Raw genomic sequence first — 25,360 nt, forward strand, 5'->3', positions numbered from 1 at the left:
CTTTTCACAGGCTGCAGGTTCGTAGTTCCCGTTGTTTTTGGTATGTCCCCAGTGGGTAAGGTTGGTTCAGTGGGTTGTGTAGGCTTCCTGGTGGAGGGGACTATTGCCTGGTGGATGAGGTTGAATCTTGTCTTTGTGGTGGGCACGTCCACGTTTGGTGGTGTGTTTTGGGGTGTCTGTGGCCTTATGATTTTAGGCAGCCTCCCTGCTAATGGATGGGGCTGTGTTCCTGTCTTGCTAGTTGTTTGGCATAGGGTGTCCAGCCCTGTAGCTTGCTGGTCGTTGAGTGAAGCTGGGTCTTGATGTTGAGATGGAGATCTCTGAGAGATTTTTGCCGTTTGGTATTACGTGGAGCTGGTAGGTCTCTTGTGGACCAGTGTCCTGAAGTTGGCTCTCTCACCTCAGAGGCACAGCCCTGATGCCTGGCTGGAGCACCAAGAGCCTTTCATCCACACAGCTCAGAATCTTTTGGGAGGTCTGACGTCTTCTGCCAGCGTTCAGTGGGTGTTCTGTTCGAGCAGTTCCACGTGTAGATGTATTTCTACTGTATCTGTGGGAAGGAAGGTGATCTCCGCGTCTTACTCTTCCGCCATCTTGCCCCTCTCTGTCCCACTTCTTCCTTTGACTGGATTCCAAGCAGCAGAATTGGGGGTTGAAAGACTTTAGACCGGCCAGGATTCTTCACACCCTTGTCAGCTTCAAACGTGACCACTTCAGCCTCTTTGCTGATTTGCACATTAGACACAAATCTGTTAGGAAGCGGCTCTCGTGAAGGAGCCCCGCACAGGCCAGCCTGCCTCTCCCTACGGCATCTGCCGGCCTCTCCCAGTCCAGCCCCTCGGCCCCTAGCCCCCTTCTCACAGGCTTAGTCTGCACCTGGGCCATGGTCTGACGTGATGGCTGCAGTCAGGTGGGGTGGTGACCTGCGGGCCCAGAGGAGCCCAAGTTCCCAGGGGACGGTGAGGACAGCAGGAGGTGTGGACCTGGGCCTGGGAGCCCGCAAGGCCCAGAGAGCGGGGTCCTGGGAGGAAAGGTGGGGGCACCCTGCTCGTCCCTCCAGCCCCACCGCCAAAGTCGCCAGGAAGCACTGACCCGCACGATGCTGCTTCCTGGGCGCCCGGCCTCCTGACGGCAGCCCCTCGCTGGGCCGGGGGTGCCTCCAAGCCCATGTTCCGAGGGCTCCACGTTAAGCCCCAGGGGTTCTCTTTCTTTTAAACAATCACCATTCGTTAGGCCTCACCACCCCTCGGGGTGCTCTTGGGCGCCCTTGCTTGCCCCCCGTAATTAGCTTGCTCTGGGAGAAAGGCGGGTGGAGTGGTCAGCGCTGGGGGGGCCGTTGGAGCTGCCAGGGCAGGAGCGGGGGCGGGGGCTTCAGGCCGGCAGCCCACGTGGGCCACTGGGCACCCAAGGCATCGGGAGCTGAGTCTGCTCCAGGCTTCTCGGGGTTGGGGGGAACCCGTTATTCGGTGCACTGGGAAGGGATTTCGCAGATGTAATTACGGTCCTGAGCGTGTGGCCTTCAGACCCATCCAGGGCGCAGTGCCCGGAGGAGGGGATCCTCGGCAGCAGGCGAGGCCGGTGGGGTCTGCCTGGGCCGGGCCCCTCCAAACTGAGCCCTGGCCCGCCCGGCAGGGCCCCTGGCCAGCCCCAGGTCACTGGGCTGTGGAGTCAAGGCCTCTGGTTCCTTCCTGAGTGTCCTTCCCAGGCTCTGGGTCCAGCCGGGATGCCCACAGCCTGGGATGGCCAAGCAGCCTTTCTGGACGCTGCCCCTGGTCCTGTGGTTGATGTCTACTCACCTGTCATCCTGGCCATCACCTCAGCCGGCTGCCCCTGGGGGGCCAGAACCCCATCCAGTGTGAGGGCTGTGCCCAAGGTCCCTCAGCGAGACCTACTCGGGGTGGGGCAGCGGCAGCCGCTAAGGCCTCTGGGACTTGTCCACTGAGCAGCAGATGGGGAAACAGGGAGTCTGCAGCCAAGGTCGCTCAGGTTCGCGACACCCGGGCCCGAGCCCAGACAGACCCGACCCCAAACCAGAGATGTGCACCCTCCCTGGCTGCCCTTTGGGTACCCCTCCACACACCCTGTGGCGTGACCCCTGCCTCCCACCCCCACTTCAGCCTGACCTTGGGGCTCAGCCTCTGGACTCCACGGGCCGGGGTCACTGGCAAAGCAGGGAGGGCACCTAAAGGCTCTTCCCCCTGGGGCTGGGGCCAAAGGTCACGCAAGCAAAACCACAGGGCTGGGGAGCCGCCCCCTTGCTGCTTCAGGCCAGCGTCTGGGAGAGTCCAGGGCACCCACGGGCCTCACCGAGCTCCCAGGAAGCCGGCTGAGGTCAGGCCGTGCCTCTGTCCCCGTGGCTGCCTGTCCTGAGCTTCTGGGGGCAGGAGGCCCTCCCCGCAGGGTGCGGGGCGCAGACCAGCACGTCCCGTCTGTCCTCCGCGGGCTCCTCCCCCTCCTCGGCCTCGCCCACACTGACCTCACCTCTTCCACCAACTCCTCAGCGTTTCCAGATTCTGAGGTGGCCCAAGCTCTGGCCTGGACCTCTCTGGGGTGAAATGTGCAGTGGCCAACCCCACCCCCTGTGGTGACTCGAGTTCACGGTTCCCCCCCCCGCCGCACCCCCCGTCCTCTGGGCTTCTCCAACAGGCCTCCACACACCCCGCCACTCGGCCTCCACCTCCACACCTGCTCTCACCCCCAGCTGGCCCCCCAGGCAGACTTCCCAGGTCCTGGTACCCAGTGGCTCCCAGGTGTGGGAACCTCGGCAGGACAGGGGCAGGAACTGCTGGACGCGGAGCCTGGCCCGAGAGAGAGGGGAGGCCAGCTGGGTGGGCGCCCAGCGCTGAGGCCTTGGGTGAGGTCTGGCCCTGGCGCTGCTCAGACACAGGCCAGGAAAGGCCAGAAGAGGTTTCCAAGGCCACTGCCCTGAAGACCAGAAGCTTCGAGGGACCTCAGGCCGGAGCCCACAGAAATGCCCCACCGGCCAGGTCAGGAGACGTCTTGGGTCCCCCGTCCTGTGGCCTCTGGGACCTGGGCTCCCCATCCCCTTCAGTGTGCTCCACAAAGCCCAGAAGGTCAAGGTTCAGGGGTCCACAGCCTTTGCCAAGGAGTGCGATCCTGTGGGCAGTGTCTCTGTCCACGGTGAGCCTGCCCCTCTGGCCCAGAGACCCCAGCTGGCCGGGCTGACCCCTGCCCTCAAGTAGACAGACACTCTGTTCCTGGAGCAACAGGGCCTAGCTTGGGGTCCGTGCACGGCCACCTCGAGTTCGGAGAACCTCGGGCCCCAGCAGCGCCCCCGCCCTGCCCTGCCGCCCGTGCAACTGACCGCGGCCGCAGCCACCTCCCAGCAGACACGCTGCCCACCCAGCCCCACAGCGGAGGGACAGCAGATGCCTCCCAGCCGCCAAGACGCCCAGGCAGGAAGGGGCCGCGCCCACACGTGCGCCTAGATCCCGACGGGCAGGGCGGGGGCCGCTCCGCTGCCCGGGGGGCGTCCACCGCGGTGGCCTCGCAGCAGTGCTCGCAGGGGCGCTCGTCCCGTCTCTTGCCAGGCTCCGGCCCACAAGGCTGTGTCTGGCACGTGCTCTGGCTCCTGGCAGAGCCTGGCCCCACCTCTGCCCAGGCCTGGGAGGGAGGGAGGGAGGCCCAGAGCCAGAGCGGGCGGCAGGGGAGGAGGGAGGCAGGAGCTCCAGGCCGGGCCACGCGCCCCACCGGCCTCTGCAGGACCCGCTCCGAAGCCCGACCCCAGAGCACTCGGGACAGGACGTGACCAGGGCGGGGGGGGGGGGGCTGCTGGAGCGCAACCCCCTACCCACGGGTGTGCCAAAGGCAGGCTCAGCGCATCTGGACTCCCCAAGCCCGGTCTACCCGCCTCAGCATCTTGGTGTTGGTTACAAAGAACCAAATAAAGTTGTCACTCGACCCAACTTTTTAAACAAGCCTGTTTATTGAAAGGATCTGAAAATAGTAATAAGGCTTTCAACATTTAACAAATTTTCAAGATATTAACAATATGAAACATTAAGAATTGACTTCAAAAACCCAAAGTTTCCTAGGTCATTCCCTGTCACACTTCAGGGCTTGGTCTACACTGGCTCTGTTGTCTGAACGAGTAACCTGCGTTCTGAATGCCACTCTCTTCTGGACCTAAAGCTGGGAGTGTCACCCCCTCAGCCCATGGGAGGCTGGGCGGGCCGCCCGCTGTGCCCGAGCTCGCGGGCAGAGGGTGGGAACCGACCTCCGTGCCCAGCACCGGCTGAGCTGCCCGGATGGGCACGTGGGGCGACAGCACTTGATACACACACACGGATGGCGGCCACGGTGCTCAGGCCGCAGGGCCCGCCCTGGAGACCCCGGATGCCTTTCCATCGGCCCGTGACCCTCCAAGCGGGCAAAGTACAGCGCCCCCCAGCCCCTGTCCCTCCCGAAGGGAGTCCAAGAAATGACAGGCCCCCATCCCTTCTGTTCTGGCCAATTTAACAGGAGAAAATGCAACTCAGAGAGAAATCAGTTACTCAAAAATAGGAAGCCCGTTAGGCGACAGTAAGCGGGGTCAGGGCCACACGCCCCCCGCGAGCCACAGCTCCCACCAGACTCCAGGCGGGCCCAGCCCCAGGCAGCCGGCGATGGAGGCGCGGGGGCTGGAACGACGAGCGTGCCCTCGAAGCCAGGCCCCCGGGGAGAAGCAAGAGCAGCAGCGACACCTTCCCCGCCCGCCGCACGCCAGGCGCTCTGAGCAAGAGTCGCCCAACTCTCTGGGTGGTCACGCGGGCTGCACAGAATGGTCCCACTTCACAGCACAAACTCCCTTCCCGCCGAAATCTCAAAGTATACACGACAAAATCTGTACGTAAGCACTTTCAGAAAGTTTAAAAGAATCTCTAAAAAGTAGACACAGGATTGAGAACACCTTCCAGGGTGGGGAGGTGCGTCCCTGCTTCCCGAGGAATGTGTGCGGTCTGAGCCCTCGCCCCGCCAGTGCCGGTCACCCTGCAGCGGGGAAGGAGACCGGGGCCTGGGGACCCATCTGTCCTGGCAGCCAACCTGCTCTCAGCAGAAGCGTCCCCCCAAGTGGCTTCAGGGGAAGTCGTGGGAGCTGAAGGAAGATTTTTGGCCGTGAGACATTTATTTTCAAGACCATAGGATAGACCCATTCATTCTGATCCCCTCTGAATTTCAGTAGACTGATTTATGGAAGTTTCCTGACAAGGAATTACAAGGAACCCACCAGGCTCGGCCGTCCCTGCCTGGGGCCGGGCTCTGACCACACGCAGGGTGGGTGCGCCTGGGCTGACCTCAGGGCTCCCGGTCTGCTCACTTGTTTAGAAATGCAGGAAAGTCAGATTTAAAACGTTAAAAACAGCTGATCTGGTCGACAAAAGGCAGACTGCAGGCCCTTCCTCTGGCCAGACAAGTGGCGCGACACCTGCCACTGGCGCTGGGCCCGTGACGCTCACGGCGCGCGTTCCGGTCCGCCCGTCCCGAGCGCAGACGGCAGGACCGTAGGCCTAGCTCCCCGCCCGCCCCGCCCCAGCCTCCTCGTCCGCGTCCTCCTCGTCCTCTGGGAAGTGGGCTTGCTTCTTCCGCACGTTCCAGTGCAGACACTGTGCCAGGCTCTCAAACCAGTCACTCACAGGGTCGCGGACACAGATGGAGGGGAGCGGGTAGCGAGAGGTAGTGATGCTGATGCTGAAACAGGAGAGATGCAACGTGGCCCCTCCTAGAGCCGCCGAGCACCCGGCCCGTCCCCCCAGAGCAAGACCCCTCCCCTCAGAGCAAGACCCCTCCCTGGTCCGGCCGGGGACCGTCTCAGCTCTGCTCACGCCACCTGCTGCAAAGCCTGGCCCCAGGTCCTACAGTGCCCTGGGGGCCTGGGCACCTTGTCGCTTTCCGGTCTGGTCCTGAGAACAGCCAGGAACTGGGGGCTCAGTGGTGCTCTTGTGCCCCCCAGGACAGAACCAGGGACCCCCTCGACGCACCCAGGTCCACAGAGGGACCCCAAGGAGCAGGGTGGCGGAAGGATAAGTGGTGGGAACGGCTGGCAGGGCGCCGTCACCCCAGGCACAGATCCGTGACACGATCTCTCGAGAACCAGGGACGGGCCCTCAGCCCACCTGCCCCACCCGCTGCAGCCCCGTGGCCCACACACCTGTCTCCGTGGCGGACCTCCTGTCTCTTTCGTCCATCGAAGGACACCCACACAGTGTTCCTTGCTTCCGGTGACAGCATGATCTGACGGGTCAAGCAGGACAGGTGTGGGCTACCTGAGCGCAGCTGAGCGCCGTGGACCCTACCCCAGGGGGACAGCACTGGCCAGGAGGAACCTCACGGGCACCCCCAATGCCCACCACGTGCCAAGGTCAGTTCCAGGCTGTGAAAACATTAACTTGCGTTGTGCTGACCCCAGCCCCAGGGGCCTGGCTCTAGCACCGCCCCCCCCCACCAGCTCTCTGCGTCTAGCAGACGCAGCCCCACCCACCAGGGCTCACACCAGGGACTCACTGGTCCAGGGGTGGCCTGCAGTGGGGGGCAAGGGGCAGGGAAAGAAGAGTGGATGTGGATGTGGAAGGGCGGCAGGGCCAGTCAGACGCCAGGACGTGCCGTGGGGGACACGCCGGGCAGCGGCCGTTCCTCACCTGCTGGCCCCCATCCCCTCCAGCAAGGACTGTCCCCACCCACTCAGGCTGAGGGCCCACCTGAAGGGCTGGCCTGGCTCTCAGCACCACCCCCGCCAACCGGACCCCTGGGGGCGCAGGCCACACGACAGAGACCAGGAAGGACAAAGCCCCTCCAGCACCCAGCAAGGCGGGAGGTCAGCACCGCAGGCCCCGCACTGGCTCCAACCGACAAGGGCGGGGGGTGGGCTCTGACCTTCAGCTCGACCCCCGCAGGAACCACGATGGGCCGGAAGGATAGCGAGTGGGGGCAGATGGGCGTGATCATGATGGCCGGCACGTTGGGGTGGATCATGGAGGCCCCGGCGGCGGCTGCGTACGCCGTGCTGCCCGTTGGGGTGGAGACGATCACGCCTGCGGGACAGGCTGAGGGTCACGGTCAAGCGCCCGCCCCCACCCCGCGTGCAGCCCCCAGGCAGGCCTGACGCCCACCTACCGTCGCCCTGCACCGTGGTGATGAGGTGCCCATCCAGGTAGACGTCCACGTTGGACAGGTATGAGGATGGGCCTCTGTCGATCACCACCTCGTTTAAGACCTGGGGGTGAGGCCACCGCAAGCTGAGGGGGCCGGGCAGCACCGAGCTGCTCCTGGGCTCCCTGGAAGGTCCCGAGGACAGGGCTGGGGGTTGTCCAGCCCAAAGCCGCCACCCTGTACCCCCTGCCCGAGGGCGAGGCCCTGAGCCCTGTGGGGGACAGGCCCACAGACCTGGTACTGCATGACCTGCTTCCCAACCTCTGCGTCCAGGGCCGCGGCCAGCACCCCGTTCTCGCTGATTCCGTTGGGGACGGCCACCTTCTTCCCTCGGAGCTCCTTCACGACCCTGACCTTCAGCCGGCTCCGGAGAACAACAGCTGCGTTCCCTGGGGGCCAGCAGGGGTCACACCCAGGGAGGTCAGCAGGGATGGGGGTAGTGGTACTGCAGGAAAAGAGACCCTCCCATCGACCAGGGACCCTCCCTTTCTTCTCCCAAATGGAGGGCAACACCCTGTGCTTCTGTGAAAATCAATTCACTGCTACTCGACACATACGGTAGCCTAAACCCGTGATCAGCTCAAACTTCTCACTGTTAAGAAAAAATGTCTGACTCGTTCAAAATTTAGAATTCTCTGAATCCCGAAACACTCAAGTGGTGCTCTTTGCCTTGTTAAAGAAGCCCCCAAATCACATAAGACGATCCCACGTGCAGAACTGCTTGTGGGTTCTGGAACATTCTGACTCACCCTGTATCACCTGAGTAACTTGGGACTGAAAGTTCTCGAAGTTGAAGGGGGTCAGGAAGCCCAGGGAGCCCAGGTGGAACGCCATGACCGGAGGCACGCTGCCCTGTGAGCCAACGAGGCAGGTCGCTCAGCTGGCCAGCCCACTCGAAAGCCACCCGAGCCATCCCCAGCCCGGAGGAACCCCACCCCAACCACCCCCGGGAGGGGCGGGCACAGGAGTGCAGGGTCGGTGCCTGGTGTGCTCGGCGGGGCTGCCGTGCTGCAGTGGGGCAGGGCTACTCGGGGTGACCGCTCATGGCCCGCGAGGAGTCAGGGAGGCCAGGGGAAGAGCGGTGTGGGCAGCTGATGAGAAACGGAGGCGGCGGGACAGACCAGCCCACCGGCCACGGGAGGCAGGAAGGAGCGCTGGGGGCAGGACGCGGGGCCCTGTCACACGGAGACCACGCCCAGCAGGCGGGAGGGCGGGGAGACCTCGACAGACCCGCTGGAGAGGAGTCGGGGCAGCCAGGGGCAGAGGGCCTAGGATGGGCCTCGGGGACCCTAACAGGGCTGCACTGCAGCCCCTGAGCACCGCTTCCGCTGAGGAGGGAGGAGCGGGCGGGTGAGGAGGGGCTCCCCCAGTGGGAGGTGAGGAAGAAGGGGCAGCTCTGCGGAGGCGGAACAGCCCCAGGACCCTCGCCCTCATCCTCTGCCGGCCACGAACGCTGCGGCCTTCCAGCCTCAGTGGGTTCACACCGTTTGATGTGAGGCCCCAGGCCCCACTGGGCCCTACCCTCCTTCCCTGCTGGCTGCCCTGCCCACTTCCAGGCCGCTCTCTGGAGGCCACACCTGACCTTCTAACACACCTCGGCCGGGTCCCTCCAGGGGCCCTGCCTTGAGGAGCGTGAGGGTGGGCTCCCGGGCAGACCCTGGTGGTCTGGAGCCTCCACGGTGCTCCCCCGATCCCCCGGACACTCGGCCTGCAGCCACTGCTCTCACCTGCCCCGGACGTTCGTCCACCAACTCGGCCCCATATGCCAGCTCCTCCGGGGGATGCCCCGCCCCAGCCCCGCGTGCCAGCCCCGCCCTCAGGCCCCCCTCTCCGGTGCACCGTCTGCACCAGCGCCTCGAGGTGCGTGGAAACGCCTGGCCTGTCACAGTGTCTAGCACCGGACGGCAGATGCAGCATTTGGTATCGTTTGCAAACTTGCTCTGTCGCGCCTCCCCTCGCCGTCCCCAGGCGGCATGCGGGGGCCTCACCTGGAAGAGCGACGAGGCGTAGAGCAGGGTCCCGTCTCCTCCCAGGCAAACGATGAGATCAATCTGGTTGGAGATGTCATCGTAATCTAGAACACACGGCGGACACAGAGGAGCCGTCAAGCACCCCCGAGGCTGCCGGGCACGGCCGCCTGCGCGAGGCCCCACGGGACAACTCGCCTTCTCTGAAGGTGCAGAACTTCCTCTTCACTGGCCCAAAGCGGTCATCGCTCACGATGGCAGGGTCCTCCAGAACCTTCTTCTCCACGTACACGATCATGTTGTTCTCCTAGAAGGGACATGGGTGAGTCAGCCCTGCCGGTAAGAGCCAGGTCAGGGCGGGCCGGTCTTCACGAAGCCTCCTTCCTGGCTTGCTGGGCCCTGTACGATGCTGGGTGGGGGGTGGGCGGCGGCAGCTCTGTCTCGGGGGCAAAGTGCAACCGTTTTTTCACTCCACACGCTGCTGCGCTGCTGGAGGCTCGGTGACGCTGGGTTACAGAGCCTCCTGACTTGAGCAGCCCCAGGATCAGAGCCCTGGAACCCCGGGCGGGAGCCGGCTCTGACCCCAACCCCGTGGTCGCCCCTGCTCACCTCCATCAGGTACACGCAGAGCTCCTTGAAGGGCTGGAGCAGGCTGGCGTCCCGGATCTTCTTGATGACAAGGACGCTCTTTGGGGACTTGCTCCATGTCAGCCGCTGGCTGGCAGGGTCCTGGATGTGCCTTTGAGGGGAGACGCACGTTCGCACTGGCCCTGGCCCGTCCCCAGGGTGTGTCTCCTGCACCAGCGCGGCCGGTCCCTGAGCTGGGGCGGGGGCTTGGTGCTCTCAGAGCAGTGTCCTCCCTCTGGCTGCCCGACTGCACCCCTGCCCGCGGCTCCTTTGGAACAAGGCTCACTCGGGGACCTGCCGCAGAGGAAACCCCACGCGCACCCGGGCCCGCCGATGGGGACTCTGTCCCGGGGGACCCGGGCCTCCTGCTGGCTCGTAAGGGGGGCACAGCCCCACGTCCACACCACTGTGTGAGCAACTCAGGTGACCGTTAACTTTCACAGTTCAAAGCCATCCGGTTTTAAAGTCAATGGCAGGATTTGGGGCAGTGAGACTGCTCTGGAGATTTCAACGGTGGGCACGTGTCGTCGCACGTCTGTCCAAAGCACAGGACGCACCGCATGGAGGGACCCTGGTGTCAACTAGGGACTGTGGGTGACACGATGTGTCAGTACAGGTTCATCATGTGTAACAAACGCACCCTCTGCGAGGATGTCGATGAGGGGCTGGCTCGGGGGGCGGGGGGGCGGGCATGAGAAATCTCTGTACCTTCTCCTCACTGCTGGGAACCTAAACCTGCTCAAATAATAAAAGCAAAAACCAAAAAAAGTCAGCTGGGCCTGCCTGCCAACGACAGCCCTGCAAGTCCTGTGGCGCTCGGCCTTGGCCCCTAGCGCTGGAGGGCTGGCACGGTCCGCGGGCAGCAGGTCCTCCTGGAGGGGCGGGGGTCCCGAGGCCGAGCCCCGCCAGGACTCCGACCGCTGTGGGCGCCCGGTAGGCACCCGCCCGGCCTGGCAGCACACCCCTCCGCCTGTTGGGAAACAGTCCTGAAGGCTGCAGCCAACGACTTCCCTTCTGATGCAAGTTCCCCGGTCAAGACACCTGCTCCAGGTCACGCCTTGTGGCCGCGGCCTCCCTGAAAACCTGACGACTCCACCAGCAACTCTCCAAACCATGACGTGAACCATTAAAAGAGCAGTGGGTCCCTGGCCCCAGGCTGTGACTGCCTGACCATCACTCACCCTTCCCAGGCATTTCTGCGAGGGCAGGGGTCACTCATGACCTCCTCTGCCAGTTTCCACCAGCCCGGGTCACACACGCGGCTCAGCGGAGGGCAGTGCTCGGCGCCCAGCATCTCGGTCACGCTTGACTAACAGCAGGAGTGCCACGCAAACCAGCACCCCACCAGACTCCCCAAATGTGCAACTGCACCAGAACCCTGCTTGCTGTACCCTCAAAACTGAAAGCAAAACACACTGTAACTTGTTAAAGGCTGTATAAAACAGCAAGTCAAGAGAACTTCCTAAAATGAAAAATCAAACCCAACAAACTGTACTTGCTCTTCTTGACTGTTCACACCATCCTCGTCTAATCGCCTTTAACAGCAAAGAGACCAGACCTCAGACGCCTGCTCTTCACAGGCTGGCCGCCAAGCTCTGCTGTCCTGGGCGGTCAGGATGGGCCCCGTTCAGCCCCGTCCAGCCACAGACAACAGCGCTGGGCTGCGGAACCGGCTTGGCCCGTGGGAGGGGCCCGCAGGCGGAGGGGCGGGCACTCGCGGGGCCTCTTGTCACTCCACCTGGCCCCGGGCCTGGAGGGAGGGCAGGTGGGTCGGCGGGAGTCCGCCTGGCCGCCGAGGTGGATGACGAAGCCCCCCAGCCACTGACCAGGTGGGCCGGACGCACGGCCCTTCAAGACCCGAGACTCAGCCGCGCCCAGCCAGAGCCACCGCAGCACCACCGGCTCGTCTCGGGTACCAACTGGTCACTTCCTGTTGGATCACTGCACAGAGCGGTGCCGGCCCCTCCCTGGCACAGAGGCTATGGGGGCTGGACGGGAGGCAGGGAATGCCTGACGGCTCAGCGGGGGACCCAGCTGAGCCCTGTCTCAAAAGCCAAAGGCGTCAGATGTTGGCAATTCCACATGTTTCAACATAATAGAAAACACACATTCATGGTGAGGTCTGAGAGAATAAAGTAGGAAGTAAATCTCTTGCAGTCAACTCCTCTACAGTATGTTCCTTTTCAGCATCAGGGGAAAGTCAGGTTAGCACACAATCCCTGCCCCACCAGCCACGGTGTTGGGAGGGCCAGGGACAAGATGGGGAAGTGGAGTCCTGTCCTCCCAGGGCAGGCAGCCCACAGGACTGTGCCGGGCGCAGGGCCTCGGAGACGCTTCTGGAGCACCTGCCGTTCCGCTCGGAGCACCCCTCCCCACGATCCCACCTGACCTCGGGGAGCAGCTCAGATGCCATCCCGAGACCCCACCCGAGGTTCACGAGGCCAAAACACACACACACCTGTGACATGGGCTGGGCTGGGAGCAGGTGACAGCCAATCAAGGCTGAATGGTCAGAGGCCACCCAGGGCGGCGCTTATGCTGAGCTGTGAGTGACGAGGAGGGAGCGGCACTGCCAAGACCAGGGAGGGCAGGGAGGGGCCCCCGGGCAGCGGTGAAAGGTCAAGGCAGGGCAGTCTGGGGCAGTGCACGCAGCAGGGCGTGGGGCACCCGGGGGGCTGGTTACCAGTGTGGATGCTGAGCGGAGTGCAAACGTGGGGCACCCGTCCGCGTCCCGCAGCAGCGACTAGAGAGCCAGGGCAGCACCTGGACGGTAGAGGCACTGACACCAGTTACCCCTGTGCCCAGGCCGCCCTTGGGTCACCAGGGTCCACACAGCACAGCAGCTCCCGGGGGCCCGGCACCGTCCGCCCACTGGGCCAGCGCTGAGAACGGGCAGACGGCTGCAGGGAGCAAGGCCCCCCAGACGGTGAGTCGCAGAAGCCCACCTGGGCCCTTGGTCTGAGCCCCGCAGAAGGTGAACCCTCCATGGCTCCCCAGAAGGAGGGGGCACAGACGGCCCACTCGGTGTGAGCCCACCGCCAGGAACAATGGCAGTGCCGGCCTGGAATTCTGCTGTTTCAACACAAAGCTCTTGTGGCCACGAAGCCATTTGAGTGTTTTCTCCCCTGAGACACAAACGACACAGGGCAAAGGAGCAAAGCTTTCCCCTCTTTGGAACCCTCCAGCACCTGGAGGAGGTGCTGGACGGGTAGAGAAGGGAGCTGGGTTCAAGTGTCCAGTGAAATAACCCGAACTGCTTCACTTCTAAACAGTTTCTCAGCCAGCACCGCACGGCCAGGGGCCCCCAAGCTGCACTGCCCTCAGGCTGTCGCTAAAATACAGAGCTTACGTAGAGAAAAGAAAAGGAAAAAAAAAAAAAAAAATTGTGCCCGCAAGGCAGGTTATCTCTCAAACAAGTAAACTCGGCTTCTCAAAAATGCCAACTGACATCTCTGCATTTCAATAATAATTAAGAGAAACATATTTGACACAACAAATGCATTAGCATGAAATACATTATTTTTCTCTCCTAGAGTTTTTCTTGTAAAAAACAAATTAACTCTAAATATGAGTCGAGGCCCCTCTGACCCACTGCGCCCAAGGAGCAGGCCGCACCCACTCTCTCGCCCCGAGCGAGTTGGAGACGGCGCCGCGTGGCCTCCTGGGGCCTCAGAAGCCGCCCGACACACTCACTGCCCCCCCGAGCCAGAACCTCCCACAGTCCAGTGGCCCCTGGACAACAGCCCAGTGGAGCAGCCCAGAAGACTCACATGATGGTCTGGGGGTTCTGCAGCACGCAGGCCTTTGGTCCAAAAGTGGTCACTGGGCATGGCCCGTGTAGCGAGCGGGTCCTCCTGTGGGGAGAGGCACAGGGCAGGGGCCGTCAGTCGGCTGAAAGACACACACGTGTAGACAAGGCACAGAATGTGTTAGACTCTCCAAAATATTTTTAATCCAAACGACGTAAACTCCGTCATCTGCCCAGCACCCATGTGACAGTCCTGGAAGACCCTGCCCTGATCCCCAGAGCTCTGGCTGGAGGACTGCACGCTGTCCGTGCAGTCGTTAGAGGGGGCACACTTAGAAATACTCCTTAGAACAAGGACCCCAAACCAGTGCAGGTGCCCAGGCCCCACCCCAGAACAAGGGGATTCAACCCAGGGGAAGGGCCTGGGAATCTGAATTCTTGTCTGGGTAAGTCTATTTGAAGACAAGCTTTTGGGTCTATGCTTGGGAATCAAGACTTCAGCAACTATCCCCAAGTCATCCAGATTAAGATTCTAACAAAAATACTCATTCTGAGTTGTGCTGTCAATAAAAACTGATAGCACTTGAGTGACCCAACATTTCCAGTAACTGAAAGGTGACTCACAGGGCAGTGTGGCCAGCACACGTCCTGGGGACAACACCACCAGGTGGCCCTCCCTGTCCTCTCCTCAGGGTCCAGCGCCAGCCCTTGGGAGCCAGGTGGACGCCCCACGGTGACATGTGGATGTGTCCACCGTCACGCAGAGTGCCAGCTCCAGTGGCATCACGGTCCCTTTCTTTTTTGTTCTTTTCTGGCCGCACCACGTGGCTTGAAGGATCTTAGTTCCCCGACCAGGGATTGAACCCGCACCCCCTGCAGTGCAAGTGCGGAGTCTTAAGCACTGGACCACCAGGGAAGTCCCCTCATGGTCCCTTTCTGCACCAAAACTACTGGCACAAAGATAGCCAAACACAGATGGCAAACTTGCTTTTGTCTCTGACTGCCCATCTCATGGTTCAAAGAACTCTCCAAATCCCAATGCAGACAAAACAGATTTTCTACTGTGTCGTGAAGGGCAGCCTAGCCCAGGAGAGCCCGAGTCTGGTCAAGGGCTCCCTCCCTGGCTCTTGAGAACGTGCAGGGAACGGCTGCGAGCCACGGCTGGGGCCTCTGGGGACTAAAAGATTTTGGGAAATGCAGTTTAGACCAGGCTTTTCTAAGTCAGTGTTCCACTCAACCTTGACAGCGGCTGTGGCTGCACGTCCCCAACCCCCCTCCTGGAGACACCCACACGCGGAGGCCACCTTTGACCTGCTACCCCCACACCAGGTTCAACGCCCTTTCGGGCGCGACACCCCACAGAGCCAGCAGCCAAGGCCGCCCGCCCGGAGACGCACCCCCTGCAGTGCCAGGGACACCAACACAGGAGGACAACACGACTCTGCACGGAAGCTTCTGCTGGGAGCTGGCTGCCCACTGCCCACTGGGCCCCCTGCATCTGCGGCAGTGCCGGCTCGGGCAGCTCCTCCCAAAACCCCGGGTGGCGTTCATGGCTAAGGCCGGCACTGCCGCAGCCCTCCCGGCACCCCGACGCCTGTGCCAGAGCCGGTGCTGCAGCGGGCGGCCCCGGTGACGCTGACGGCACATGGGCCCCACCCTCGCGCCTCCACCTTGCGCAGTGTGTGGGCACGGGGGGGGGCCCTCTGGGAGCTGTGGCAGCGAGCGCGCCCACCCCTCACGTGTCTGAGCGCCCACGCAGGCCCAGAGGAAGCCTGGTACCTGAACTCGCGGGTGCTGGCCACGGCGGGCGCGGCCGACAGGCTGCGGGACTTGGCGCGGCCCCGGATGGGGTGGCCCAGGCCCCAGTCCTCGTCCCCGTGGCACGCGGAGCAGCGGTAGGAGGCCGCCTCTGCACGCAGCTCCTCACTCCCGTGGACTTTTTCTTGTTCCATTTCTGTAGTTGATGGACGAGGAGGACTTCGGCCCGAAAACCCCAGAAGCCTTGATTTAATAAAATACAGTAAATATCTGTGTACAAAACAACGTATACACACACCTACACCCGCCCTATCAGGGGAAAAATGACTGATGTCCAACTTACCAAAGGACTTGGCAAATAGTCTATTTCCATCCCAAAGATATTTAAGAACTCGGGAATCTACCTGTGGTTTTTAGTGAATCCAGAAGAGCTAGGGGTCTACCAAGCTGGGGTGTGGCCATGTGCCAGGGGGTGCACACTTTCATGAGAGAGCAATCACCATCGTGCAGTCTTAAATGCCTCTCGGCCCAGAAAATCCAGATACATATACTTGATAAGACCACCATCAGGCACACACTGAACTCCATGTCCTGCAAACAGCCTGCGCTTTAATCCAGTGCCAATGAAACACTGGCCAAAACCGACGTACTTGGTCCTCAAAGAAAAGTTCAACTTCTAAATACTAGTAAAGATAGATACTCTCATCTTCTAACCACAACACAGTAAAACAGGAAAAGATGGAAGCAGAAACAAAACAACAGTCCTCCAACCACTGGGGAATGTTTGAATTTTCTCCTAACCAACTGAGGGCTCAAAACAGGTATCAAAACCACCGTGACGGTGCATCGAAAAGGTAAGCATGAACCCAAAGTCCATGCCCCCCGTTGAGCTGTGCTGAAATCCTTGAGAATTAGGAGTCATGAGCTAAGGCCTAAGTCAATGAAGCTAAAAAAGGAATAAAACAAGCCTAAGAGGCGCTTCCCTGGTGGCGCAGTGGTTGAGAATCTGCCTGCCAATGCAGGGGACACGGGTTCGAGCCCTGGTCTGGGAAGATCCCACATGCCGCGGAGCAGCTGGGCCCGTGAGCCACAACTGCTGAGCCTGCGCGTCTGGAGCCTGTGCTCCGCAACAAGAGAGGCCGCGATAGTGAGAGGCCCGCGCACCGCGATGAAGAGTGGCCCCCGCTTGCCGCAACTGGAGAAAGCCCTCGCACAGAAACGAAGACCCATCACAGCCAAAACTAATACAATAAAAAAGTAAAAAGAAGCGTAAAGGAAGACGAGTCGCTCTCTGACTTAAGACTCTACAGCTAAGCCGATCAAAAGACTGTGTCGCTGGCGCAGGCAGACACAGGCCAACAGAACAAGGACGCTCAACTGATTTCTGACAAGCGCACACAAGCAATTCAATGAAGGAAAGAGAATCTTTTCAGCAGATGGTGCTGGAGCCATTCTACGTCCACAGACAACAAAGTAAACCTCAGCCTAACCTTCACACCTGAAACAAAAATTAACTCAAAATGGATCAAAATGGATTACGTTAAATATAAAACATAAACTATAGAACTTTTATAATAAAACACAGGAGAGGGAATTCCCTGGTGGTCCAGTGGTTAGGAGTCCGCACTTTCACTGCCAAGGGCAGCGGTTCGCTCCCTGGTTGGGGAACTAAGGTCCCGCAAGCTGTGCGGCGTGGCCAAAAATAAATAAATAAGTAAAACACAGGAGAAAGTCTTGGGGACCTAGGGCGAAAGAGAATTTTTTTTGTACATGATATAAAAAGCACAGTTCATAAAAAACAAAAAAACCTGATAAACTGGGCTTTATTAAAATTAGAAACTTGCTCTGTGGAAGGCCCTGTTAAGAGGGTATAAAAAACAAACAAGCTACAGATGGGGAGAAAATATTTTCAAACTAGATATCCAACAGAGGATTCGTATCTATAAAATATAAAGAAATCTCAAAATGTCTGGTAAAAAACCAGATAATCCGATTAGAAAATGGGCAAAAGAGAGGAACGGACCACAGGGGATGCGCCCGGGGTAAATAAGCACGTGAAAAGACGCTCCACATCATGAGCACTTAGGAATTAAATCAAAACCACAATGAGACGTCACTGCACACCAATCAGAAAGGCTAAATAACTCAAAGCCGGAGAGGTTGCAGAGAGACGCCCACTCACACGTCGCTGTGGGAACACGAAAGGTTCAGATACTCTGGAAAAGTCTGACACTTTCTTATAAAAACTAAATATGCAGCCCAGCAACTGCACCTGGGCATTTATCCCAGAGAAATACCTGATGTTCACATACAACCTGCACATGAACGTTCACAGCAGCTTTTTCTGAGACAGCCAAACACTGCAGACAGCCCAAGTGTCCCCCAGCTGGTGAGCAGACCCAGCAATCAGAGGGAGCAGACACTGACACTGACACTGCAACAGGCTGGGTGACCCCAGGGCCCTCTGTGGGGCGAAGAAGGACAATCTCATATGGCCACATGATAAACGTTCCTATTTACACAACTTTCTTTTTTTTGTTTTTGGCCACATCGCGCAGCATGCAGGGTCTTAGTTCCCAGACCGGGATCTTAGTCCCCCTGCAGTGGAAGTGCGGAGTCCTAACCACTGGACTGCCAGGGAAGTCCCTTCCACAACTTTCTTGAAGTGACAAAATGATGGCACCGTGAACAGATCACTGGTTGCCAGGGAGTGCAAGGAGGCCTGGTGGGGCCCCCTGGCATGACGGTCAGCTCTGAGTCTGCACTGGCGGTGGTGGTTATGCAAACGTACACAAAGGGGAAAACTGGTGAAAGCTGAGTAAGGGGTGTAATGCAGGTAACAGTGTTTACATTATTGTGCTGTTGATGAGGGGATAACACTGGGAAGCAGGGGGAAGGGTGCAGAAGTTTCTCTGTACTATTTTTTACAACTTTCTGTGAGTCTATAGTTATTTCAGAGCAAACAGTTAATAAAAAGGGATAAACCAATCAAAACCACAAAAGGCAAATGTATTCAAAAACTACTACAAATTATCTAGGAGCTGTTAATATTTACTTACAAAGAGTAGTTTGATGACTAAGTAATAAACTAACTTATAATCATATTGGGACTTCCCTGGTGGCGCAGTGGTTAAGAATCCACCTGCCAGTGCAGGGGACACGGGTTCGAGCCCTGGTCTGGGAAGATCCCACATGCCGCGGAGCAACTAAGCCCTTACGCCACAACTACTGAGCCTGCGCTCTAGAGCCTATGAGCCACAACTACTGAAGCCCGTGCTCCACAACAAGAGAAGCCACCGCAATGAGAAGCCCGCGCACCGCAACGAAGAGTAGCCCCCGCTCGCCGCAACTAGAGAAAGCCCTCGTGCAGCAACAAAGACCCAACGCGGCCAAAAATAAATAAAATAAAATAAATTAAAAAAAATAATAAAGTAATCATATTAAATATGAAAACCAGCTTTTAAAATTTATATCCACAGTGTATTTTGTGACAATGGCGAATCATGACTCACATTTAATCCAAGTTTATTTGCTATTTTAACATTTTAAAAGGATGAAATTTTAACTCCATCCAAGCTCACTGAAGTTCCTGACAGCACAAATCTAATTTTTAAAAAACTTCTGCATTGGGAAGTTTTAATAGGAAAAACGTGTTGGAGCATAATAACAAAGTATGCAGACATAAAGTAGTTCCCAAAGAGGTGGGGACGCCAGCCAGCAGAAGTCGCGCATACGGATATAAACACAATAACGCGGTGTCCGCTGCAAGCTCTCCACACGCGCCTGTTGAAGTAATGACAAAGCAAAGCTCACCACTCATCAACACGGAGAGGCACCTATTACACTGCCCTCCTCCCGTCAGTAAGTGATGTCCGTGCCGGCAAGGACATGACAGAACTGGGCGCACACACCGGCAGAGCCCGGCCGCGCGAGGAGGAGAATCAGGGACCCGAGGGGGCCCCAGGGTGGCGGGGCCGACGAGGAACACAGGCCTGTGCCGCTCTGGGCTCCTGGCTCTGCCGCACACAGCCCCCCGGGCACCTCTTCACCAACTGTCTGCACACGCATCTGCCCGTTCCCACGCAACGAACTCGGAGCTGTGCCGTCACGGGTCAGGAGGCGAGCCGGCAGCACCAACCCCAGACCGCCCCGTGCCGGGGCCAGGCCCGCAGAGAAGCCCGACCTGAGGGCGAAGCGGAACAGGGCCCTATGGTCCTCCCCCCACCGTGTCCTCAGCCCGCCTTCTGTCTGTGGAAAACCTTGAGCCAAAGAATAGGTTTAATCAGAGAAGAGAGACAATACAGAACAGAGGAAAACAGTCAAAGGAGACCAAATAATAATAGGGCAGTCATTAGGCAAAGTCAAGGACCTCTGTTCCCCCTTAAGGGCCACAGGTAATATTCGGAGCCCTCCCCTGGGAGCCGTCTTGTAGACACTGAAACCCCACCAGGTGGAAGAAGTGAACTGTATGAGGACCAGGCTGTAGCCAAGACATAAGCTGCCACAGAGAACTGGCCTCAAGGAAATGGCAACAAACCGACCCTGGCACTGAAGAGTAACTCTACCTAAAACATCGAGATGACGCTGGTCAGACCACCGATGACCAGCTTCAAGATGACCGTCAGAGCTGACTGCATTGTTTCTGCATGCAGCCCCCTCCCTCTGTCTATAAAAGCTCTTGCCGGCTGTGGCGGGGGGGGGGGGGGGGGGTCGGCCTTTGGACAGGCAACCTTTCCTTTTCTACCAACACCTGTCTCTCGAGAACTGGCTTTCCAGCGGCGAGCAGCCGGACCTGGGTTCGGTAAGAGATTCTGGCGCCCGACGGTGGGGCCGTGCTCTCGGTGGGGCCGTGCTCTCGGTGGGGCCGTGCTCTCGGTGGGGCCGTGCTCTCGGTGGGGCCGTGCGCTCGGTGGGGCCGTGCGCTCGGTGGGGCCGTGCTCTCGGTGGGGCCGTGCTCTCGGTGGGGCCGTGCTCTCGGTGGGGCCGTGCTCTCGGTGGGGCTGTGCTCTCGCAGCGTCTGCCTTCCCTGGGCCTCCCTGAGTAGAGCCACCGGCTACGGCAAACACGCCGGGATAAGCCGCGACGAGCCAGATGCTTGTGGCTAGCCAGCCCCGAGGGGGATTTTAGGGGACGTTCCCAGCAGCTGCCGAAACCATTTGTTTCGGGAATCCTCCCTGTTTCTCCCATGCTCAGCACTGGCTGCCAACTTTCGCTTTTGGTTGGTGGAAATGAAACGTGAGTTTGGGACGAGCTCACCAGCTCCAAGGCCGGGTAAGTCCACCGGTGTGCACCCGGGCAACCTTCCCATTTGTGGGCGCTAAGTGCTATTTGGGCATTTTTGCCAATTGGTTCTGATGTCTGTCTACCATTGAGGGAGGACCGTTTGTGTTGGGGAAGTGTTTGTTTGGGATTCCATACTGGTCATCCTTTGAAGAGGATTTGCGACAGATCTGTCTTTTGGTGTGTGAGCATGTATCCCATCTATGTGATTGGTATCTTTGATGTCTTACGTCAAATGGGAAATTCAGGCTCAATTCATTAAAAACAATTTTTTATCTATGAAATTATGACAAAGAAAAAGAAAGATGATTTTTTCTAACCAACGTATGGCAACAGTATTCTTTAGACTCCAAAGAAAACTGGTTAAGATGAAACTCTTTTGAAATTCCCAAACTGATTCTTTTGCATACGCAGTTAGAGAAAGCTAGCTTGATAAAATACTGTTTTCAGAATTCTGACCCTGAGAGACCAAAAATATGCCTAGGAAAAAACTTGAAGTTAACTCTTTTGTGTCCTTGAAATACAAACACAGCCCACTTTGCCAGAGACTTCAGCCTTGGGTTAATTAGTAAAACTTCAAGACAAAAAAAAGGAGGGGGATAAAAAAGCCTTTTAAAATTTTTTTTTTTATTTTTATTTTTTATTTATTTATTTTATGGCTGTGTTGGGTCTTCGTTTCTGTGCGAGGGCTTTCTCTAGTTGCGGCAAGTGGGGGCCACTCTTCATCGCGGTGCGCAGGCCTCTCACTGTCGTGGCCTCTCTTGTTGCGGGGCACAAGCTCCAGACGCGCAGGCTCAGCAGCTGTGGCTCACGGGCCCAGTTGCTCCGCGGCATGTGGGATCTTCCCAGGCCAGGGCTCGAACCCGTGTCCCCTGCATTGGCAGGCAGATTCTCAACCACTGCGCCACCAGGGAAGCCCAAGCCTTTTAAAATTGAGTGTGTAAATTTGACTATTAGGACTGTTACTCATAAACTGATAAGTTTAATTGCAATGCCTAATTCATGAAATGTAAAAAGATGAAACAATGAGATCTCTGTCTGGATGTATGTATGTCTCAATATGTGTCTTTGTCTTTGGTTAATTTGCAAAGAGCTCTATTTAATTGGCTTAAAAAGAAAAAGTAGGGCTTCCCTGGTGGTGCAGTGGTTGAGAATCCGCCTGCCAATGCAGGGGACACGGGTTCGAGCCCTGGTCTGGGAAGATCCCACACGCCGTGGAGCAACTGGGCCCGTGAACCACAATCACTGAGCCTGCGCGTCTGGAGCCTGTGCTCCGCAACAAGAGAGGCCGCAATAGTGAGAGGCCCGCGCACCGCGATGAAGAGTGGCCCCCGCTCGCCGCAACTAGAGAAAGCCCTCGCACAGAAACGAAGACCCAACATAGCCAAAATAAATAAATAAATGAATAAATTTATTAAAAAAAAAAAAAAAAAAAAGTAAGCACTTACAAATCAAACAAATCTCAATTTACCTACTTCCTGACTTCTTGCCAAGACTAAGAGGAAAACTAAAGATGTCTGGGTTTCTTAAACACACATCTTGTACCACATTAAAGAGAAATTGTGCTATGAAAAAGTGTATGTTTTTAGAGGTTATGGAATATGTTCTTAAGTTTGCCCATCAGAAAATACTGATATAACAAACAGCTCAATTACCTGTTTCTTGGTTTTGTTAAGGTTTTCAAGGGTTAAAAACTGTAATGTGTAAAAATGATAAGGGAAGCATTTCAGTGTGTAAAGCAAGTAGGATATGTGTTGTCGGAGAAGAAAAGTATAAAGAACGGAGATATTTTCGTTGAGGAAAAATGACGACAATAATTTTGTCTTACAGTTGGTTGGATGGGAAAAAAAGGACAAATTTGTATGGATCCAAAAAGTGATAAAATGTTTGTGAGAAAGTAACTTTGAGAAAAGAATTTTGTATGTTGTTAGGATTAAGATTAGACTAAATTTAATTAAGTAAATGAATTTTGTTATTAACAGTAAACTGATACAAGACTAAATTTTGTTTTCTCTCTGTTAAGAGAAAAATATTTTTTCTAAACTAATTAGGATTATTTGGTATGTTAAATTATATGGAAAACATTTGATAACTTTCAGACCTTACTGTTGAACTGAGTAAAAAATTTAAAAATTCTGATGGAAAGCTATGTTTTGTTTCTAACCATACTTTTGACCCCGATGTTCAGGATGGTAAAAATTGTCCAGTGAAGTTGTCACAGAGTATAACTACTCATGATGTGTATGCTGGCTCTAAGTTTACTGCTTAAAGCACATGTACAATGTTTGTGTGAGAACTGGGTATAAATGATAAGATGTATGGCCTATAAAGCGTTTCCCGATTAACGTACTTCTGAGCCTGTTCATGATATCTGATTCGTTTTCCCCCACTGTGGACAACTAGGCAAATATATAAACAAAAAGAGGCCTAGCACCGAGGGACATGAATGGACCCAGAGCAGGCAACTGATCCACTCTGGCTACGTTGGAAAAATATATTGACTATCAATGCTTTCTATGGAAAGAGTTACAATTAAAAGGGGAAAATGATGGAGGAAATTTTCACATACTGAGGTATGGGGAAGTCATTCTGGCTTACACAGGATTTCATTTGAACTTTAGGCTAACCAAAACAGCCTGTTTATGGCCTATTAAACATACACTGTACATCTGCTTTAACCATTAAGAAACAATACATTCAGAGAATAATACGAAGATGCATTTTGATTATTATCTTCATTGTAAAATGTCTACCAATTTTCAAATGCTTGTCCAGGTACTATGACAAAATCATCAAGGAGAGAGGTAATGTTCTCATAATACAAAATACTGATGCTAAGCACAGAGCTTGAAGTTATTTCCAATTCTGTGTCCATTCCCCAAATTAGGCAGGACTATGCCCCACTTCAGCAAGAAGTAGCCAAGAGGGGTCATCGCCCCATTCCCTCAAACACTTGGGGAAAACTGAAACAGAAATGGAACTAAACCCGAGCTCCCCTGCCAAGTTGATGACTAACCTCTCTACCCCAAACCTTATTCCCCTTCCTGTTCCGTACCCGTCCCTCCCCAAGACTGAGGAGTACCAAAGGAAAGGGGGATTGAAACGGAGCAGGATGCTATGGTCCTTTCCCAACCCCCCTGCCCCGCCCCGCCCCGCCCCTCCGTGTCCTCAGCCTGCCTTTTGTCTGCGGAAAACCTTGAGCCAAAGAATAGGTTTAATCAGAGAAGAGAGAAAATACAGAAACAGAGGAAAACAGTCAAAGAAGACCAAATAATAGGGCAGTCATTAAGCAAAGTCAAGGACCTCTGTTCCCCCTTAAGGGCCATAGGTAATATTCGGAGCCCTCCCCTGGGAGCCGTCTTGTAGACACTGAAACCCCACCAGGTGGAAGAAGTGAACTATATGAGGACCAGGCACTGGCCTCAAGGAAATGGAAACAAACCGACCCTAGAACTGAAGAGTAACTCTACCTAAAACAATCGAGATGATGCTGGTCAGGCCACCGATGACCAGCTTCAAGATGACCGTCAGAGCTGACTGCATTGTTTCTGCATGTAGCCCCCTCCCTCTGTCTATAAAAGCTCTTGCCCCCTTTTTTGTGGGGGGGAGGAGGGCCCTTGGACAGGCATCCGCCCTCCCCGGCCCCCCCACTTTACTGGCCTCCGAAATAAAGCAAACTTTCCTTACCTACCAACATCTGTCTCTCGAGAATTGGCTTTCGAGCGGCAAGCAGCCGGACCTGGGTTCGGTAACAAGGGCAGCACCCCCGGTAAAGAACCGCCCGCCCCTTAGTCCTGCGGGTTACCGGGGCCTCCTCTCCAGCGCCCAGCGATCGCCCGGGGCGCCGCCGCCGAGCCCACCCCACGCCCACCTGCACGGCAGGCCCGGGAGCACCTGAAGCCCGGGGCCGGCGTCCGCGCTACCGCACCTGCCTGTCCGGGTCCGCGAGTCCCCGCGGCGGAGCAAAGGTCACGGCCGGAGCCGAGCGCGCCGTCCAGCAGGAAGTGAGAACCACCCGGCTCAGGCCCCGCACCCGGCGGCGAGGCGGCCCCCACGAGGACCAGAGCGCGCCAGACGGGGAGGCAGTGACCAGGGGTTCCGGGGTCGTCGGGTGGGCGCTGGGCTCGGAGCGCAAACGCGCCTTCCGAGGATAAATAACGCGACGCGGACCCCTAACTGACCGCTCCGCGTGAGGGCCGGACCAGCCAAGCCGCCCCACAGCGCGGACGCGGGGGGCGAGGTCCGGCCGCCCGGACACCTGCGCGGGCGCCCGGGGCAGGGGGCGGCCGGCCGGTGCCTCCCCCCTCCACACCCCGCGGTAGGCAGGGCAGCCCCCGTCCCCGCGACCCCAGCCCCGCCCCCACGACCCCACGACCGCGGGCGGCGGGCCGGGCCGAGGGGCCGCGCACTCACCGTTCGCTCGCCGGGCTGAGCCCGCGGGTCCCGCCGCCCCGCCGCCGCTCGCCGTCGCTAGCCGGTCCCCGGCGCCGCGGCCGCCCCCTGCCCCATGGCCGCCCCCTGCCCCACGGCCACCCGGCCCGCGGCGCCGGCCCGCCTAGCATCAATGCCGCCACGCCGCCAGTGCGCACGCGCGCCCCGCCTGCCGCGCGCATGCGCCTCCGGCGCCATACGCAAGCGCTCCGCGTCCGCCCCGCCCCGCGCGCTTGGGGCGGCCCGCACGGACGCCGGGCCGGGACTAGGGGCGGGGCTGGGGGCGGAGTGGAGGCCTGGGGGGTGGGGCGCGGGGGCAAGGACGGGTGCCGGGCTGGGGGCCGCCGGGTGGGGAGGGGCGTCGGCCCCCGCAGGACCCCTGTTTCCCACTCACCACGCTGTG

At 58.0% G+C, this 25,360-nt stretch overlaps 1 protein-coding gene across 5 annotated transcripts; it reads right to left on the reverse strand.

Moving 5' to 3' along the window:
* Positions 1 to 3,933: 3,933 nt before the first annotated feature.
* On the reverse strand, positions 3,934 to 24,997 carry NADK (NAD kinase). Of its 5 annotated transcripts, none has more exons than XM_036864198.1 (12): positions 24,940 to 24,997; positions 15,268 to 15,489; positions 13,511 to 13,594; positions 9,723 to 9,852; positions 9,312 to 9,420; positions 9,135 to 9,220; positions 7,896 to 7,998; positions 7,381 to 7,535; positions 7,111 to 7,210; positions 6,871 to 7,040; positions 6,149 to 6,231; positions 3,934 to 5,688 (listed from the first exon to the last, which is right to left on the reverse strand). In XM_036864198.1, exons 2-12 carry the CDS (start codon positions 15,438 to 15,440, stop codon positions 5,508 to 5,510), a joined length of 1,374 nt encoding a protein of 457 aa, XP_036720093.1. In that variant the 5' UTR covers positions 15,441 to 15,489; positions 24,940 to 24,997; the 3' UTR covers positions 3,934 to 5,507. The 5 variants fall into 5 exon arrangements, with proteins under 5 accessions (XP_036720093.1, XP_036720132.1, XP_036720103.1 ...); XM_036864208.1 differs by having other exon boundaries at positions 5,107 to 5,688; positions 6,871 to 7,028; XM_036864219.1 differs by having other exon boundaries at positions 5,500 to 5,688; positions 7,896 to 7,993.
* Positions 24,998 to 25,360: the final 363 nt, after the last annotated feature.

Source organism: Balaenoptera musculus, chromosome 1 (assembly GCF_009873245.2).
Source record: "Balaenoptera musculus isolate JJ_BM4_2016_0621 chromosome 1, mBalMus1.pri.v3, whole genome shotgun sequence".
NCBI lineage: Eukaryota > Metazoa > Chordata > Mammalia > Artiodactyla > Balaenopteridae > Balaenoptera > Balaenoptera musculus.